Source organism: Rattus norvegicus, chromosome 9 (assembly GCF_021556685.1).
Source record: "Rattus norvegicus strain SHRSP/BbbUtx chromosome 9, alternate assembly SHRSP_T2T, whole genome shotgun sequence".
Classification (NCBI taxonomy): Eukaryota; Metazoa; Chordata; class Mammalia; order Rodentia; family Muridae; genus Rattus; species Rattus norvegicus.
The window spans coordinates 20730291-20749392 of record NC_141542.1 but is presented as its reverse complement, the minus strand read 5'-3'; the positions used below and the strand labels follow the sequence as shown (position 1 = coordinate 20749392).

The window sequence follows — 19102 nt, the reverse complement described above, 5'->3', positions numbered from 1 at the left end:
GTTAAAGGGATGAAAATTAGAAGGGATGAAGTCAAAACACTAATATTTGAAGATGATATTATAGTATATTTAAGCAACACCAAAATTCCATCAGAGAACTACTTAACCTGATCAACAATTTCAGCAAACTGTCCAAGAATAAAATTAACTCAAACAATTCAGTAGCCTTTCTCTACTTAAAGGGTAAAGAGGCTGAGAAAGAAATTAAGGAAATGACACCCTTCACAATAGTCCCAAATAATATAATATAACTTGCTGTTACTTGAACCAAGCAAGTAAAAAATTTGTATAACAAGAACTTTGACAAATTCTGTATGACAAAGAACGTTGACAAGAACTGTATGACAAATCTCTGAAGAAATTGAAGAAGATCTCAGAAGACGGAAAGATCTCCCATGCTCATAGATTGGCAGGATGAATATGGTAAAAAATGACCATTTTGCCAAAGGCAATCTACAGATTCAATGCCATCACCAACAATATTCCTACTCAATTCTTTATAAAGGTAGAAAGTGCAATTTGCCATCATTTGGTATAACATAAAACTCAGGATAGCAAAACTCTACTCAACAATAAAAGACCTTCTGGGGGAATCACCATCTCTGACCTCAAGCAGTATTACAGAGCAATAGTTTGTATGGTATTGGCATACAGACAGGCAGATCAGTGGAACATAATTGAAGACACAGAAGAGAACCCACACACCTATGGTCATTTGATCTTTGACAAAGGAGGTAAAACATCCAATGGAAGAAAGATAGTATTTTTAACAAATGGTGCTGGTTCAACAGGAGGTCAGCATGTACAAGAATGCAAGTTGACCCATTCTTATTACCCTGTACAAAGCTTAAGTCCAAGTGGATCAAGGGCCTCCACATCAAACCAGATACACTAAAATTAATAGAAAAAAGTAGGGAAGAATCTGGAAGACATGAGCACTAAGGAAAATTTCCTGAACAAAATACCAATGGCTTATGCTTTAAGATCAAGAATCGACAAATGGGACCTCATAAAACTGAAAAGCTTCTGTAAGGCAAAGGACAGTGTCATTAGGACAAAAAGGCAACCAAGAGATTGGGAAAGAATCTTTACCAATCCTGCATCTGATGGAGGGCGAATATCCAAAGTATACACAAAACACAAGAAGTTAGAGTACGGAGAGCCAAACACCCCTGTTAATAAATGGGGTTCGGAGCTAAAGAAAACATTCTCAGCTGAGGAAGATCGAACAGCTGAAAAGGACCTAAAGAAATGCCCAACATCCTGAGTCATCAGGGAAATTCAAATCAAAACAACCCTAAGAATCCACCTCACACCAGTCAGGATGGGTAAGATCAAAAACTCAGGTGACAACAGATGCTGGCGAGGATGTGGAGAAAGAGGAACACTCCTCCATTGTTGCTGGGATTGCAAACTGGTACAAGCACTCTGGAAATCAGTCTGAAGGTTCCTCAGAAAATTGGATATTGCACTACCTGAGCTCACAGCTATACCTGTCCTGGGCATGTACCCAAAAGATGCTCCAACATATAACAGCATACATGCTGCACTAAGTATATAACAGCCTTATTCATAATAGCCAGAAACTGGAATGAACCCAGATGCCCTTCAACAGAGGAATGGATTCGAAAAATGTGGTACATCTACACAATGGAGTACCACTCAGCTATCAAAAACAATGCTACGTTCAATTCATAGGCAAATGGAAAGAACTAGAAAATATCATCCACAGTGAGGTAATCCAATCACAGAAAAACACACTTGGTATGGTGTTGGGAGCGATGGCCTTGAAGCCCTCCATTATTGATGTTATTATTATGGTTAGAAGTATGTATGACTGGGTTCATGAAAAATTTCCAGCCACCTCAGAAGACTAATACAAATGTTGTGGTCAAGATGAATAATCATATAATAACGTGTGACATTAAGATACCTAATGTCATGACCTGTAACCTTTCTGAAAAACCAACATCCTGCTGACTAATAGATATGACAAACCTGTGACTTTTCTGACAACTTGTCAACATCAGCCGATTCCCTGACCACATGAATATTGTGTCCTTGGCGTGGGTAAATGTTTCTTACTTCTCTCCTCTCTGTTACCCATTTTATGGTACAAATTCAGCCTTGGGGAAAAATAAAATTGTCACCTTGATCAGACTCTTGTCTTGGAGTCCTTCACATCTCTTGTCCCTCATTCTCTTCCAGGTACTCAGCACCCCTCATTGACAGTATGCACTCATTGATAAGTGGATATTGACCAAAACCTCGAATTACCCAAGATGCAATCGACAGATCTCAGGAAACTCAAGAAGAAGGATGACCAAAGTGCAGATGCTCCCACTCCTTCTTAAAATAGGGGAACAAAAATATCCATAGGAGGGGATATGGAGGCCAAATCTAAAGCAGAGACTGAAGCAACAGCCATTCAGAGTCTGCCCTACATGTGGCCCATATATATACAGTCACCAAAACTAGGCAAGATTGATGAAGCTAAAAAGTGCTTACTGAAAGGGACCAGTTATACATCTCCCCTGAGAGACACATCCAGGGAATGTCAAATAAAGAGGTCAGTGCTGGCAGTAAACTACTTAACTGAGAACAGGACGCCCTTTATGGGAATGAGAGGAAGGATTCAAAGAGCCGAAGGGCTTGCAACCTCATAAGAACAGCAATGCCAACCAAATAAAGCACCAGCAAAAGACTATACATGGACTGACCCAGGGGTCCAACTGCATATGTAGGAGAGAATAGCCTTGTTGGGGCACCTGTGGAAGGGGAAGCCCTTGTTCTTAACAAGGTGGGACCGTCAGTGCAGGGGAATGTCCAGGAAGTGGTTTCTAAGTGGCGTGGATTGGGGGACCATACATATGGGAGAGGGCACGGCAGGGCAGCTTATGGACCAAAAGCTGGGAAAGGGAATAATGTTTGAATGAAAAATATATATCTATTAAAAAACTAAAACTTTAAAAATGATAATAATACTAAGAAATAATCAAAAAAAAAGAAAATGTGAATAAGAAAAAAATTTTAGGATTTGGAAAAAGATGAATGCCAGGTATTTGAAAAACTGTATGACCATGTAAACACTTTAATATACTTGAGAAAATTTTTACACGTTAATGAACCGCATCTTTTTTTTTAAATAGTGAATGGAAATACAGCTAGGTATCCAGATGTAGTGGAATTCATTATTTGTTGAGTCCTGAACCTTTGAGTCTGCTTCTAACTCAGCTTATGCCAAGGAAACTAGGCTAAGGTGATATCTAAGCCATTGACCAAACTATCTGGACTAACAATCACAGGTGAAATTCCACCTTGTAAATGGCATGAGAGGAATAAAAGATACCTTTAAGGATTTAGAAAAAAATGAAATGTACCCAAAAAATTCAATAAAAAGGTTTAAAATAAAGATAACTTAGGAAATACAAAATACTGGGGTTCCACTGCACAATCATGATGTGTTTCTTCTGTGATAGCTTACAGGTTAATTTACTTCTCTATGACTGTTTTCTTATTTGAAAGTAAGTAATGGCAACATCTGTGGAGTGGATACTGAGAACAAAAGCCTTGCCAAACTTGAATAATCGATCCTTCCCGAGCACATGCTTATCATTCTAAGTACAGGGAAATTTCCTGAGGGGATGAAAAAACAAAATCCAAACATAAAACAGGAACAACAACGATTTAAAAACATTCTGCAAGCTGGGTATGAAGGCATGTTACAACTTTAATCAGCTTTGTAGGTATTTCTAATAAACACACAAGAAACAAAAATCCTATCACAGTCCTAGCAGTTGCATCCAACAAAGAGAGAGCTGTGAGGTAGTGCCTGCTGCTTCTTTCCCCAGATACCCCTGGGCCTCAGGCCTGCATCCAGTGAGCTGGACCAAGAGCAGCCAGGTTGAAATTCCTGCTGCCATGGCAGGATTCTGCAGGAACATTTCCCTTTGACAACAAGGAACCTGTGTGGAGGAGACCTCTTGGTGAGTCCTCAAGGACTCTGCATTTCCTATTCTATAGGGAGAAGCCCTGCCAGGTCTTGGCAAAGCCAGCCAGTTGTTTGGGGAAGTCTCTGGTCCTGTGGCAGAGGGCGAGGAATGGCAGAAAGAATGGCAGCTCCACTGAGAGCAAAGGCTACCCCTTCTAGGCCTATGACCTCCTAATTAATTTATCTTTTCACCTGATGCCTATTCACATTTTCTTACTATCATACAACTGTGATCTTGATGAGCAGCTGGTCTCTTCTTTTCTTAATCAGTTCTTTGTTGTCACAGACCTTTTTAACTTACTCCAGCCCATGAGACTATTCATACCTTCTGTATGCAGTAGGACCCTTGGTGGGCCTGTCATCTTAAAAATAGAAGGTTCGGTAATCCAAAAGATTGAACTCCAGTTTACCTCAGGCCAGGAAAGTAGTCAGCCATCATTAGTAAAAGAACAAGGGAAAAATTACATAGGTCACATAAGTGCCCTAATCAGAAGAAAAGATCCTCAACTTCTAAGGCGCGCACATCTGCACCCCTCTCTTCTGAGCTTTGCATAGTGATATTGTGTAACTCCAGATGGTAGTAAAAGACAGAGCACTTCCCAGAAAGGTCAAACATGATTTTCACTCTTACATCTGTGAGATGGGGTGGCAGTATAGCACACATTCATGTTGAATTAAAACACCTAGGATAGGAAGACAGAATCCATATATCACAATGCCAAATGGACAACCTCCTGAACTTATGGACCCATTAAAATTGAGGTTCAACCTGAACTCAGACCATTCCACTCCCTTCCCGTCCTCCTGATTCTTATGTTTGCTAGAAGGAAAAGATCATGGTGCAGCCCCCAATATTCTCATGCCTAGACTTGGCTATTCAGGAAGAATGATATTGGAGAAGTGATGGCTATGTAGTTACAATTTAGTAACACAAGGTCCAGGTTGACATTTGCTCACTGATGTCCAATTTAATTGTCTTGTTATATTTGAGAAAGGGAGGATGTCCTACATAATATATAAAAGAAAGAGAAATTTATTATTTTATATATGCCCTGTAGTTGATCCCTATGTTCCCAAGGAAAAGGAGTTTTTATTGCAAAAAAAATAGGATTATAGACCATTGATTTTGTGAAATACATGGATATGTAAATGGAAACAATGTTGGCTGTCAAGGACTGCACAGTAAGCAAATATTTCCAGGTTTTATACACTCAGAGGTATAGAAGAAATATATTGGCCTCCAGAAAAAGGGAAAAGCTTAGGAATGGAAATGTGTGTCACATGCATTGTCTCAAGTAGTTGATTTACTTTTAAGAAAAATCTCCCTCTTCCTTGGTCCCTAGAGATTTGGGTGCTAAGAAAACTCTGTTCTCCAATTCAGGGTTGTAAGCAACCCTCCCCATCAAAAGCATTGTTGACTTCTAATGAAGCAGAGAGACATATCTAGCTTTGAAATAGAGGTTGCCAAATGGTATTCCCAGTGACACATGGGAGACTGGAGGAAAGGGTCCCCACATAAATTCATCAGTGTGGGGAAAGCTGGTTAGTAGGTAGGCCATAGAACTTTCCAGTGACATCACCAGTAAGCCGTTCACTGGACACTCTATTGTATCTAAGAGATCCCTAGAATCTTCTGTGATGTCACCAGTGTTGTGGTGACACCAACTGCCTTTGGGATATTACTTCAATTCCCTTTGGGTTCACAAGCAGGCATGTTTCGCCAGCTGCTCAGGCTATTTCGGAAGGAAAGTGTTGATCAAGGAGAGATCACACCAGGTCAGAGAGAAGCTGACCCCCTCTCTAGTGACACAGGAAGGAGGAAATCATTCTGGAGAAGGCTTGGTGAGTCCTGGGCAGAGTTGGGGAACATCCTCAAGGAGGTAGGTTTGAGATGTGCCTTCTAAGACTAGGCCTTAAAAGCAGGAGCCTTGGGATTTTTCAAAGGCAAACCAAGAGTCAGGAGTTCCTGATCTTTAATTTGAGAGAAAGCCATAAAGTTTTAAGACTTCAGTGTCTTTTCTTGAAGCTTTTTAAATGTGAGTGTCAACGATTGGCAGGAGGAGGCACTGTGAGATTAACAATGTGACCATCCATGTTTGGGAGTTGAAGCACTTCATCCTCTAGATTACTGTAGGTTACATAAGTCTCTGATGGCGAGAACAAGGAAGGATGCACCCCTAGTCATGAATTGAGTTCTCAGACACTTTGGGCTGGACCACACTTGGTTAGAGCTTGATGGTGGTAAGCATAATGAAGTCATTATGAACTCCAGGATTATCTGCACCACATCTGATGTAAGATAACATTGTCGCAGATGTTTATGTCTCAGTCATATTATAACTTTCAGTGCCGGGAGTTGTTTAATAGTGAGTGTGGCACGTGTATGGCATTAGAGGTTGGGAAGAGGGACATAGCTTAAGAATCAACCTTTAAGAAAGCTTTTCTGCTCTTTCAGGGATTCACCCAGTCTCTACCATTTCCCCTTCCTCAACCTCCTTTTCGGATTCAGAATGTTCTTTTCTGCCCATGGGCCATCAAATATGCAATTTCACTTGGGTTTGTCTGTCTACAGGTTTTGGTAGGAAGGCATCATCCCAAAATGTCATCAGTAAGCAAGAGGAGTGTCTAAAGGAACTGGAGGAACTCAAATTTGAAATCCAGAAGTGTCAATTCGAGAGGGATGAACTTTATCAAATCCTGGATCTTTATATCTATGATGAGTGGGACCACAGGTAGTCATTATGCCCAGTAACCTGTTCACTGTCTTGCGCTTTCTCTCTGCTACCTCAAGATTTACTCATAGCACGAGAAAGTTTCACCTCTCATCCTGGATTTTAAGGAGCTTTGGCAGGCATTTGCTTGTGAGATAAGCTAGGTGCTGTGTGTTTAGGGTCAACCTCTTTTGTACTTGACCCTGAGCCTCTTGGATTAGCGTTGGTTCTGTCATCAGCTGGAAGGACCTGGTCACAGTTGCTGCAACTGTGTGTGTGAATGAAATGCCTGCACGGCATCACTCTTTCCTCTGAATTTGTTCATTATACACTGATTCTATGGCACCTCCATGCATGTAGTTGACATTCTAAATGTGTTTGGATATGGGTTGCTATGTATGTATGTGGAAGTATATGTGGTGTTTACTCAGGATCAGGACGTCTGGGACCTTTGATGGGGTCTGAGGATTTGTTTGATCAATAGTCTGCAGGTCATGAAAGTGATGAGTAGGTGGAGGCCCACACTGATCAACAGAGCACTTTGCTCCTTCTGTATACCTTGGTGGCACCCAGGACTCTCCCGAGGGGAGGAGGTGCTATAAATCCTCTTCCCTGTCAAACTTAGTTATGCCCTCTGGGAATTCATGTAACGATAGAAACCAAGGATTGAGTATACCTGCTTTCAAAACAAGAGAAATGTCATCACAGCTTTCTCTTGGGCCCAAAGCTGTGGCACAGACTGGAGGAATCTTCTTCCTGAACTAGTCAATTCCATCATGCTCACCTGGCCAGCTCTTGAAGGTCAGGTCCCTCCAAATGGTACCGTGGCTCTGTTGTCCTGTGCCCAGGATAATAAACTTAACCAGTACAAATACTTTGAAGGAGCAAGTATGTGGTACATACTGAGTTTAAGTAATAGAGAGAACAGTCTGATTTTACCTAATTTGTTTCACCTGCTTTGGTCTTTAGTTTTTTATTTTTTTAACTATCCAGGGATTGTTTATTGTGACCTAGAAATGGTCACTGTGGTCTTGACAGTGTTATTACCAAACAGGCAGCTCTCAGGCTCTGCCCCCTCCTATATAGTGAGTCTTTGCAGAACCATATCTCTCAGGATTCCAAGGAGTCCTTATTTCAAAAGAAATGTTGCTTATTTACAGAGAAATATTTTCTGTGGATTGAGTCTCACTGTTGGGTTTTGGTCTGGTTTTTGACTTTGCCATTTTCTTCCCTTCCACCATTCCTTGAATTTGAAATTTTTTATTATACATTTTTATTTACATTTCACCTAATTCTGAAATCGTGAGTTCAAAACATTATTTGTTCCTTTGGCCATGACCTAACCCAGGCTGCACGTCGAATTGCCAGTCCTTCAATCCGAACATGAGATGAGAATGATGGCTATGCAAATGATGACCAACTCAATAAGTGATGCCATGGAGAGGTACAAGGAGCTCATACAAGTGAACAGTTCCAACCGGTGAGTCGCTGACAGAGATGAGAACCCAGCACTAGGCAGGGAATGCTTCTGTCCTGTATGACTTTAACAAATGTCAGGGCTCTGGTTCTGTAGTGTCTGACTCTTAACAAGAAGGCTGCCTCCTGGCAAGAGTCTTGGATTTGTAGCTCTTGGACTCAGTTGTCGTACATGTGAAGGGTGTCGAAGACCCTCCAATTGTTATTTTCCCCGTTAAAGATCCTCTAGATAGAAAAGGTTTGCACCATGATGGGAATATCAATCAATTCTGAATCTCTAGGACTCTGACAGGAGATTTAAAGATCTGTGATCCATGAGAAACACATGGAAAGATTGTACAGCTATTGGGTCATCAACTACCCCTCAGAGGGGCTTTCCCCACAACGTGAAGATGGTTTCACCATACCATGGACATACGAGCTCCCTTATGGACCATCTCTTCTTCCTTGATTTATATAAACCGTCTTAGTGTCAGGATTTTCAGAAGTACTTTGATTCATGTGGAATGTGGATTCTGGATTTGACCTCCTCTAATTGGTGCTAACTTGTATAGTGTGGCTCTATTCTGGGGATTTCTGAGGATGAGAACCCTTGAAGGGATGATTGGACTTGCAGGAGTGACAGGCAAATAGAAGCTGCCTGGGATTTACCATTTTTTGTTTGTGGTTCAGCATCAGGCAATCCCAGCTCCTACGGGAACAAACTCAATTGAAGAACAATATACAGATTTTGCTGAATGAGAAGAGAGAACTGCTGGTGGAGCAGACTGAACTGCCAGCATCCTCTGTGGAGACAAAGAGGTTCTGTGAAGAGGCCGGAATGAACATCTCTGACCCCAGAGCCAAGTAACAGCAGGTAGGGTTAGGGCTCAGGGTCAGGTTGTCCTCAGGTCTTACCATAACCATAGACAAACCAATGTAACTGTCTATTGACTGATCCATGTCCTGTCCTAGGTCTCATCCAAGTGTTCATTCATGTGATGGTTTACAAGGCTTTCTGTGGAGATAGCCCCTTTACAAGAAACTGCATGTTTGGAAAGCAAATGCTCCTGCTCTTCGAGAATCTGCAGTTTATTAAGGGAGATAGGTTGATCACACAGCACAACACTACATGCCATTATGTATGGAGGGTGCTATGTGTGAGTCCCTCTTTAGACTAGAACAGGGCTTTGAGGGATAAAGCAAAAGCCTGGAGCTCATTTTCTTTTCAGGGATGGTGTGAGACTCAGGAAGTAAGTAGTTTTCAAGGAGGAGAGCCTGCTGGAAATGCCAAAGAAATGGTTCTCATTGTCATTTGTGGTGGCTTTTGTTCTTCCTCCCCTCATGTCCCTGTATATGAAGATGGTGTCTTCATGCTTCATAGATCTTGGGTAACTACAGAGCCTGTGTATCAGCATGTCAGTCCTGTCTTATTTGAGTTCTCCTGGAGAGTTCATAACTGGGCCTTACAACCTGAAGCTGGTTAGAAGAGCAAGGATGTGGAAAAGGTTTCTCAAAGTCTTAGGGTTGGCATGAGAGACTTGAGGCTTCAAGAACAAAGTTATCCGTATGTACCCCCAATTCTCACCAAGAAAGGTGCATTGCTGTGCTGACCTGCATCTTAGGGAGCATGTGGGGAGGCCAGTTCATGACATGCAGTTTTTTGTCCAGTCATTATCTAACTTAGTCCTTTAAGCCTAGGTCTCTCAACAAACATGAAGCTTCCTGTTTTGTGCTGGCCAGCAGTCTTTGCATCATTCATCCAGTTCCAAGTGGAGCCCCCTCTCTTATTTGTCTCAACACATTCTTAAACCATTCAGCTATTTTAAAAATAAGGATTAGATTTCTTCACTTTACCTGAACAGAGTTATCCCCCGGGAAGATTCTGGATTGTCTTATTGGCTTCACCATGATCTTGCATGGAATCCTAGAGTGCAACCCTCTGCTGACATTGCTTTGCTGACTATATCATGGGCACTGCATTCTTTCAGGATAGATTCCCTCTCAATATTGTACACAGTGCTGCATTTCAGAAAATTCACTGTATGTTATTTATTTAGCCTTTTTCTGACTGACACTGAGGTTGTTTTAATAACACAGGAACTCTAATGTGATGAAATGTTCCTGGTAACTGACCGTGAGTTACTGTCTTCTCTGATGCTTCCAAAGTCTTCTACGAAGGAAATAGGGTAGTTTTAGTGAGGGGCCTATGATGAGTCAGCATAGAGCTTGATGGAGTCTTTTCCTAGTCTTTTCCAATCTCTCTCTTGGGGATTTGATGTTGTGTTGTTTAGGCTATCTGTGCAGAACATGTAACTTACTTGTCGGACCAGCAAGTATCTGCATAGAAAGGTTTCCTGAAGTGGAAATGAGTACAGGCCAGGGCAGCACATCTTGCTTGAGTCTAAGAGACTTGTACACAGCATTGTTCCCACTAATTCCTCACTCAACAGGAAATGTGCTGCATAAGAACAAAGTTTTCATTTGTGCATGGGAGTGTGTATCTGTGTGTCTGTGTTTGTGTGTGTGTTTGTGTGTGTCTGTGTGTGTGGTGTGTGTGTGGGTATATTTGTGTGTGTGTGTGTGTGTGTGTGTGTTTGCAGTAGTGAACGTGTGTTTCCCTCTATTTCCAAGTTTCATGAGAAAAGTACTCTAAGCGTTCACTTTACATCCATGAAACATGAAATAGAGCGGCCCAGTCATTTGGCATCTCCATCTAGCTCTGTACAGCAAAAGGACTCTTAAATTACTAATTTATTCTATTTCCAAAAATTTCAGAACAGAATTATCTTGTGAAGTCTGGGGGAGGAATTGAAATATGTTCAAGTGAGTCCTGTTTCACAGGGATAACAAATGGTGTAGGCCTAGAGCTAGCAGGTCCCTTTATGTTATGGTGTAGAAACAGGACACTACAATCCTTTAGAAATGCAACCCCCAAAAAGAGGACACAAAAACACCTGTAAAGTTAGATTTTCAAGTGATTAGGGGCAAAACTACTGATCTGCATTGAAATCCTTTGGAGCACATCAAAGGAATGGAGTACTGGGAGGTAAGGGCAAGGCTTCTCTATAAAATCCATGAGTTTATGTTGCTTCTCTGTTCTTTGTGAATTGTGAAAGCCCACTGGAAGGTTATGACACTCACTGTGTCTTCTCCAAGGTTGCTTTCCACATTGCCTGCTACCATTTCTTTCGAGCTACCTTGGCACACTACAACTTCCCCTAGGAGTTTGGCTTGGATTTTATTCATTGAGAATTTGAGTTGCTTGGAATTGTATCGTCATCCAGAAAAAGTCCCATAGCTATGCTGTGGTGCAAGAACAGGGCAGTTTCAGAAACCCCTTTAGGTGCACAGATAATCCAAAGCGCTCCTCTATGTTATCTGTGTAGCATTCTGCAAGTGCTGTCGATCAACATCATTTTCTCTCAGTTAATTTCAGCCTCAATGGAGTCAGGAGAAATTTTGAGCTTCAAATGGGTCTGACCGTGTAAGAACAGGTAGCCCTATGAGAAGCCATGTTCAGAAAGTGGAACAGAAGTTTTAGTTAACCCAGTGATTCCACAACAAGGAGTAGGTATTGCCATTGCAACTAGGGAGCATCAATGTTGTAGTGGTCCCAGAGTAACCTTGAAGGAGAATCTATCCAGAAGTCCATCAGCCAAGGAGTAAAAGTGTACCATACGATGGAGCCCTTCCCTAGATTCTGATTCAGTGTGAGATAATCCATGCAAGCTTTTACTTACTTATTCAAATTATCTGTGGAACAATCACATTACGGGGAGAAAATTTGTTGATTTGGATCCTGGTTATGGAGATTTCCTATGATTCTAGCTTTGGGCATGAAGTCACTCAGGCTATGGTAAAGACAACTCCTATTAGAAGAAGTTGCACACTTTGGAGAAAGTCTGAAACAGTGAACAAGAACAAGAGTCTAGTCCACCACCAACATATTATCCTTTGCTGAGCAACAAGACAGCTCTACACAGCCTTTGGGACTTGCTAAGCCAGATTGTTAATGGGGAAAGAACCCTGAGTCTATGACGGTTTATGGGAGGACATCACATCACTGACTGAGCTGTCTATAGGTCTGGCCACTATGTACATATCCCACTCAACATTTGTTTTTATGCCTCCAGCGAATCCTGGGGAATCTTTACATTAAGCATTAATGTTCAGGTAGGAACATAGGCTGGAAGAGGCCATTTGAATATCCTTCCCTATATAAATACCCTTTTTGGGTGGATGACCACCCCACCTGGATTTCAGCCTCAGGCAGCTAAGGAGCTACTCAGAGTATTGTTCTGGTACACTTCATGTGAATTTTGCCCATGAAACAATATATATGATCCTCTGTATTTCTTGGTATGTTCTACTCCTTTCTTCCTGTGATCTCTCCGGAAAGATCTGAGGACATTTTCTCTTCTGTCCTCTCACAAATTGCCTTACACTAGCCATAGACTTACAGGGGTGCTGTTCTGTTTCTACATCACAATCACCTTTAATGTCCATGTGTACGCTGGGAGGATTTGCATGGAGCACATTCTCAGTGATTACAGGATCTATGCAATTCCCATGGATTTGATGTGAGATGGCTTCTCTGTGTATTTGCAGATTCCGTGGTTACAAATGTAAACTAGACAGGTTCCTTCAGTGCTGACATAATCAGAAATTTCACCTCAATTCTGGGCATGTTCTCCAGAAGGAATCCACATGGTATTCTAGGTTGCTCAAACCTCTCTTGAACTCAGATTCAGACATAGCTACAATGTTATTATTCAATGTCATATACCTGGACCAGTGGGAAAAAATGCTCATTTTTCTCTTAATCCCAGTACAGTGCATAGTCCACAGTTCAAATTCTAGCAGTGTTAAAAGCTGAGATATAAATCCATGCGCAGGTACTCTATGTCACTTGGGGCTGCAGGGACTGACCTCAGCTGACAAGTCATGCTGGATTGTCCAACTGAATAGAGCTGATGTAAGAGGGAGAGCTGAATTGACAACCACTCACTAAATCTTTATTCCCTTGCTCTGTTAGGTCTGAAATTCTCCAGCAGAAACTCGAACATGACACAGTCCAGGACAAGATCTCCCTTGGAGAGAAGAACTACAGGAGGAGAACTAAGTGTGCACAGCAAATACACCACTATTGCATCTCATCTGTAATGTCCATAGCAATTGTGGACTGCATTTTCCTCCTTTAGTTTGACTTCTTTGGATTGAATAGGCCTTACTTTCACCTCGCCTCTCTCCAGCAAGTGTACACTTTTTGAGGGACTCAGAGAAGTGCTGATGCACATCAATCAAGAGCTGCTGGTCATCCAGAAATACTGTGCATGTGTAAATTTTTACTTGTCCTGATGGGTCATCCAGAAGAGTTTCATGGAGATCAGTTCACAACATTGGAAAGACTTTGTGACAAAGTCTGTAATATCATTTATACTCAGTGTTGGATGGCTTTTTCCTTAATACCCCCACTCCAACAAAACAGACCTACTTCCACTCCCCTTGAAAAGATTATTACCATCACTAACTGCTTGTCTACTATGTCTCCAAGGCAAGCCACAGGCTATAAGTCTATTCTGCAAAAGGAGCAGCAAAAAATGCTTAGTGCAATTCCTCTATTTAAAGTTTGGTTAATTTTTAATTGTTTTGGTTATTTGGTTTTCCTTCTATTCATTTGAAGATTTGTTATTTATCTGTTGTTGTTTTGTTCATTTGCTTTTCTATTTTGATAAGGATATAGACTGTATATATTGACTACCTGCATCTGGTTACTATCAAGTAAATTGGATGTATTCTGGTCAATAAAGGAGTAATCTCAAACTCTTCACTCTTAAGAACCTTCTTCATTGATCATTAGTGTCAACATCTGAAGTCCCACAGCGATCAGGGAGGGATGGATCTCTGCTTTCTCTTGGGGACTGGGCATCAAATCACTTCCCAGTCAGACTGAGATTCACAGGCATTTATACAGTCACTGTGCACTGTGTTTCCAACTCTGAATTTCACCTTAATCATGCATATATTACCCACTGTGTATGCTTGCTGTCAAATATATAGATACCTCTAAATTATACTCTGTCGATGAGAGTTTTGACCAAATTAGTAGGATAAACATTAATTTTTCTGTAACACCTCCCAGGACATATAAACATGGTATAAGGGAGTTTAAAGCCATCGGGAATCCTGCACCCAAATCCTGGGGCAGAAAATGCTGAACACCCAGGAATGCAGATTATCCTGAGACCACAGGACAGAAAGCCACTTCTGACCAGCTCTGCCCACATCTCTGGCCCAATATTAATCTGCATGATGCCTCTGGAAAGAGGAATAGAGGAGCAGTCACTGGCAGGAACCTGCTTGGTTCAGCCTGGGCACAGGACCTACCTGGGCCCTGAGCATATTTGAAGAAAACCATAGGCATACAATTCTCTGTTTCCTGACTGTGGCTTTTTTTGATTCGAAGCTCAAAATACCATTTTGTTGTTGTTGATTTTTAGTTGGATATTTTTCATTTCGAATTCAAATGTTATTCCTTCCTTGTTTTCCAGAAATAAGTCTGAATACCACCGCCCTCCACCTCTGCTATAAAAGTATTCCCTTCACCAGCCATCCACTTTCCCAGCCTAGGCAGGACCAAGGGCTGCTCATTCCATTTGTGCCCAAGAAGACCATCCTCTGATACACATGCAGATGGAGCCATGGCACAGTCCCTGTATAGTGATTGGTTCTGGTTTAGTCACTGGGAACTCTGCTTGGCAGCCATGGTTGTCCTTATGGGGTTGCAAGTCCCTTCAGCTCTTCCAATCTTTCTGTAATTCCTCCAACTGAGGTCCAGTTCTCAGTTCAATGGTTTGCTGCTAGCATTCTCCACTGTATTTGACATGATCTGCCTCTCAGGAGACATCTATATCCAGTTCCTGTCAGCCTGCACTTCTTAGCTTCATCCAACTTATCTAGTTTGAAGGCTGTATATGTATAGGTCACATGTGGGGTAGACTCTGAATGGCCATTCCTCTAGGCTCTGTTCTAAATTTTGCCTCCCTACTCCATAAATAGGGATTCTTCTTCTCCTTTAAAGGAAGGAGTGAAGAATCAGCATTTTGGTCATCCTTCCTGAATTTCATTTGGTCTGTGAATCTTGGAGAATTTGAGCATTTGGGCTAATATCCACTTACCAATGAGTGCATAGCATGTGTGTGTTTCTGTTATTGGGTTAACTCACTCAGGATGATATGTCTTAGTTCATTCTCTTTGCCTATGAAATTCATGAAGTCATTGTTTTTGATATCTCTGTAGTACTTCATTGTGTAGATGTACCATACTTTCTGTTTCCATTCCTCTGTTGCAGGGCATCTGGGATCTTTTCATTTTATGACTATTATAAATAAGGCTGCTATGAACATAGTGGAGGGTGTGCATTGTTGTATGTTGGAGCATCTTTTGGTATGTGCAAGAGAGCTATAGCTGGGTCCTCAGCTAGTGCAATGTCTAATTTTCTGAGGAACCTCCAGACTGATATCCAGAATGGTTGTACCAGTCTGCAATCTCACCAACAATGGAGGAGTGTTCCTCTTTCTCACATTCGTGCAAGCATCTTCTATAGCCTGAGTGTTTGATCTTAGCCATTCAGACTGGTGTGAGGTGGAATCTCAGGGTTGTTTTGATTTGCATTTCCCACATAACTAAAGATGTTGAACATTTCTTTTGGTGCTTCTCAGCCACTCCATATTCCTCAGCTATGAATTCTTTGTTTAGATCTGAACCGCAATTTTTAATAGGGTTATTAGTCTCCCTGCAGTCCAACTTCATGAGTTCTTTGTATATTTTGGATATTAGCCCTCTATCAGTTGTAGGATTGGTAAAGGTCTTTTCCCAATCCGTTGGTTGCTGTTTTGTCCTAACCACAGTGTCCTTTGTCTTACAGAAGCTTTGTAGCTTTATGAGGTCCCATTTGTCTACTCTTGATCTTAGAGCATAAGCCATTTGTGTTTTGTTCAGGAAATTTTTTCCAGTGTCCATGTGTTCAAGATTCTTCCCCGCTTTTGCTTCTATTAGTTTGAGTGAATCTGGTTTGATGTAGAGGTCCTTGATACACCTGGACTTAAGCTTTACACAGGGTAATAAGAAGAGGATAATTTATACTCCTCCATATGCTGACCTCCATTTGAACCAGCACCCTTTGCTGAAAATGCTATCCTTTTTCCACTGGATGCTTTTGTCTCCTTTGTCAAAAATCAAGTGACAATAGGTGTGCTGGTTCATTTCTGGGTCTGCAGTTCTATTCCACTGGTCTATCTTCCTGTCTCTGTACCAATACCATACAGTTTTATCACTAATGCTCTGTAAACTGCTTGAGTTCAGAAATAGTGATTCCCAGGGAAGTCCTTTTATTGTTGAGGATAGTTTTAGCTATCCTGCGTTACTTGTTATTCCAAATGAATTTGCAAATTGTTCTGTCTAACCCTATGAAGAATTGGAATCGATTTTGATGGAGATTGCATTGCAACTGTAGGTCACTTTGGGAAAATGGCCATTTTTACTGTCTTCATACTGCCAAGCCATGAACAAGGGAGATCTTTCCATTTTCTGAGATCTTCTTCAATTTCTTTCTTCATATCATGAAGTTCTTGTCACAGAGATCTTTCACTTGTTTGATAAAAGTCACACTGAGGTATTTTTATATGATTTGGGACTATTATGAAAGGTGTCATTTCCCTAATTTCTTTCTCAGCTTGTTTATCTTTTGTGTAGAGGAAGGCTACTGGTTTGTTTGAATTAATTTTATATGCAACCACTTTGCTGAAGTTGTTTATCAGGCTTAGGTGTTCTCTGTTGTAAATTTTGGGGTGTCCCATGTATACTACTCTATCCTCTAAAACAGTGATATTTTGACTTCTTCCTTTCCAATCTGTATCCTTTTGATCTCCCTTTGTTGTCTGAGTTCTGGCTAATGCTGGGGACAACATACAATGGAGACATCGCAGTAGCCGCAGTAGCTTTTTGTAAAAACTGGTTGTTTCCATTTCTCCAAACCTTAGCCCTGGACAACGGCTGTATAGATTTCATTTGTGTGTGACTGCCTATCAGTTGGCCTTGGTGTGCACAATTATTGTATTATATCTGACTTTCCTACTTCTTTCTCCTTCTGCTCTGGTGAATTCTGTGAAACTAGATGTTCCTTGATGTTATGATTCTTAGACAATTGGAAATTTATGCATAGGGGCACAGCACAGCACAGCCCTAGAGGCCCAGGTGGATACTGTGTATTCTCATCTTGGAAAAAATGTAATAACTGCAGAATTGTAGTTCCAGATTAGGGTTTGACTTGCAAAGACAGCTTGAAGAAAATAAGAGAAAATGAATTAGAGCCAACATTGGGACCCTAGGAAAGGAAAAAAGTTATTGAAGTTAGGAAGTAAGTTTTACATAATATTATAGACTGGTTAAGGAAGTATAGAATATATAAAATAATATACTAGTAAACTAAGTCTAACTACTGGAACCCTTATGAGAGTCATTGTGTGCAAGGAACAGAAAGCTAGTGGAATTAGTGTGCTAAGGGTTACCTTGATTCTTTCTGGCCACTGCCTGGCAGTTTTGCCTATGTCATTTATCATTAGAGTGTCACAGGAAAATGCAATTAGCTGATCTCGGAACTTTGGACTCTGAAGTATAAAAGTAAAGAGTTAAAGTTTAAATAATGATAACTTTACAATTATTATTTGGTCTCTGAAGTATAAAAGTAAAGAGTTAAAGTTTAAATAATGATAAGTTTACAATTATTATTATTATATTGGCCACAGGCCTGGGAATAGGGCAAGCCTGAAACTTTGGAGAACAGTTGTAATTCTTAGTTCTTGGTGAGATGTAGTCATTCTTTGCATTTGATTTGGCAATGATTACACAATGTCTTTTTTCTACCTATTTTTGGATTATTAATAAAGGACTGGGGCAAGAGATAGGCTACGGAACATGTGAAGAGTAAATGAGAGAGAACATGAGCGAGTGAATGAGAGAGTAAATGACAGAGCAAATGTAAGAACAAATGTGAGAGCGAATGAGAGAGCATGAGAAGAGCATGTGAAGAATGAGTGGAGAGAGAATGTGAAGAGTGAATGTGGGAGGGAATGAGGGAGCTAATGAGAGAGCGAGTCTGAGAACAAATGTGAGAGCCAGGGAGAGAGCATGAGGAGAGCATGTGAGAATGAGTGAGGAGAGAATGTGAGGTGTGTATGAAGATTGTGTGTGTGAGTGACAGGAGAGTGCATGTGGTGTGTGTGAGATATGTATGAGGTGTGTGTGAAGATTGTGTGCGTGACAGGAGAGTGCATGTGGTGTGTGTGAGATATGTATGAGGTGTGTATGAAGAGTGTGTGTGTGCGTGACAGGAGAGTGCATGTGGTGTGTGTGAGATATGTATGAGGTGTGTATGAAGATTGTGTGTGTGAGTGACAGGAGAGTGCATGTGGTGTGTGTGAGATATGTGTGAGGTGTGTATGAAGAGTGTGTGTGTGTGCGTGAAAGGATAATGAACAGACGTGTGCATGATTGTGGGAGTTTGAGAAAAGAAAACTGCAATAAAAAAGGCAGAGTGCACAAAAGAATGCAGAGTGTGTGCAACCTCAAGCTGAGAGAGAGAGAGAGAGAGAGAGAGAGAGAGAGAGAGACAATGACTTTAAGCCTTGAAGTTGCCTGTCAGTTTGTACCCAAAGAGTCGTCTGTGGATATGTATTATGTGCCTTCCAGATATTCCTGCTTCCAGGTGAGAACTCTGATCCTGTGAGAGGGCCAGGAAAGTCTGACAGAATGGCTGCAACCCTGAGGGCAGAGGATAAAATATTTGGCTTAGACCTCCTAATTTATCTTTTCACCTGAAGCCTTATTATTAAATTTTCTTACTGGAATAGGACTACGATCCTGGTGAGGGTCTTCTCTCTTG

At 41.2% G+C, this 19102-nt stretch overlaps 1 protein-coding gene across 1 annotated transcript; it reads left to right on the top strand.

Moving 5' to 3' along the window:
• Positions 1 to 5642: 5642 nt before the first annotated feature.
• On the top strand, positions 5643 to 13997 carry LOC148003449 (disks large homolog 5-like). Its single transcript, XM_087568806.1, has 5 exons — positions 5643 to 5833; positions 6564 to 6723; positions 8051 to 8182; positions 8851 to 9034; positions 13196 to 13997. The coding sequence occupies exons 1-4, from the start codon at positions 5704 to 5706 to the stop codon at positions 9026 to 9028; spliced, it is 600 nt and encodes a 199-aa protein (XP_087424932.1). The 5' UTR covers positions 5643 to 5703; the 3' UTR covers positions 9029 to 9034; positions 13196 to 13997.
• Positions 13998 to 19102: the final 5105 nt, after the last annotated feature.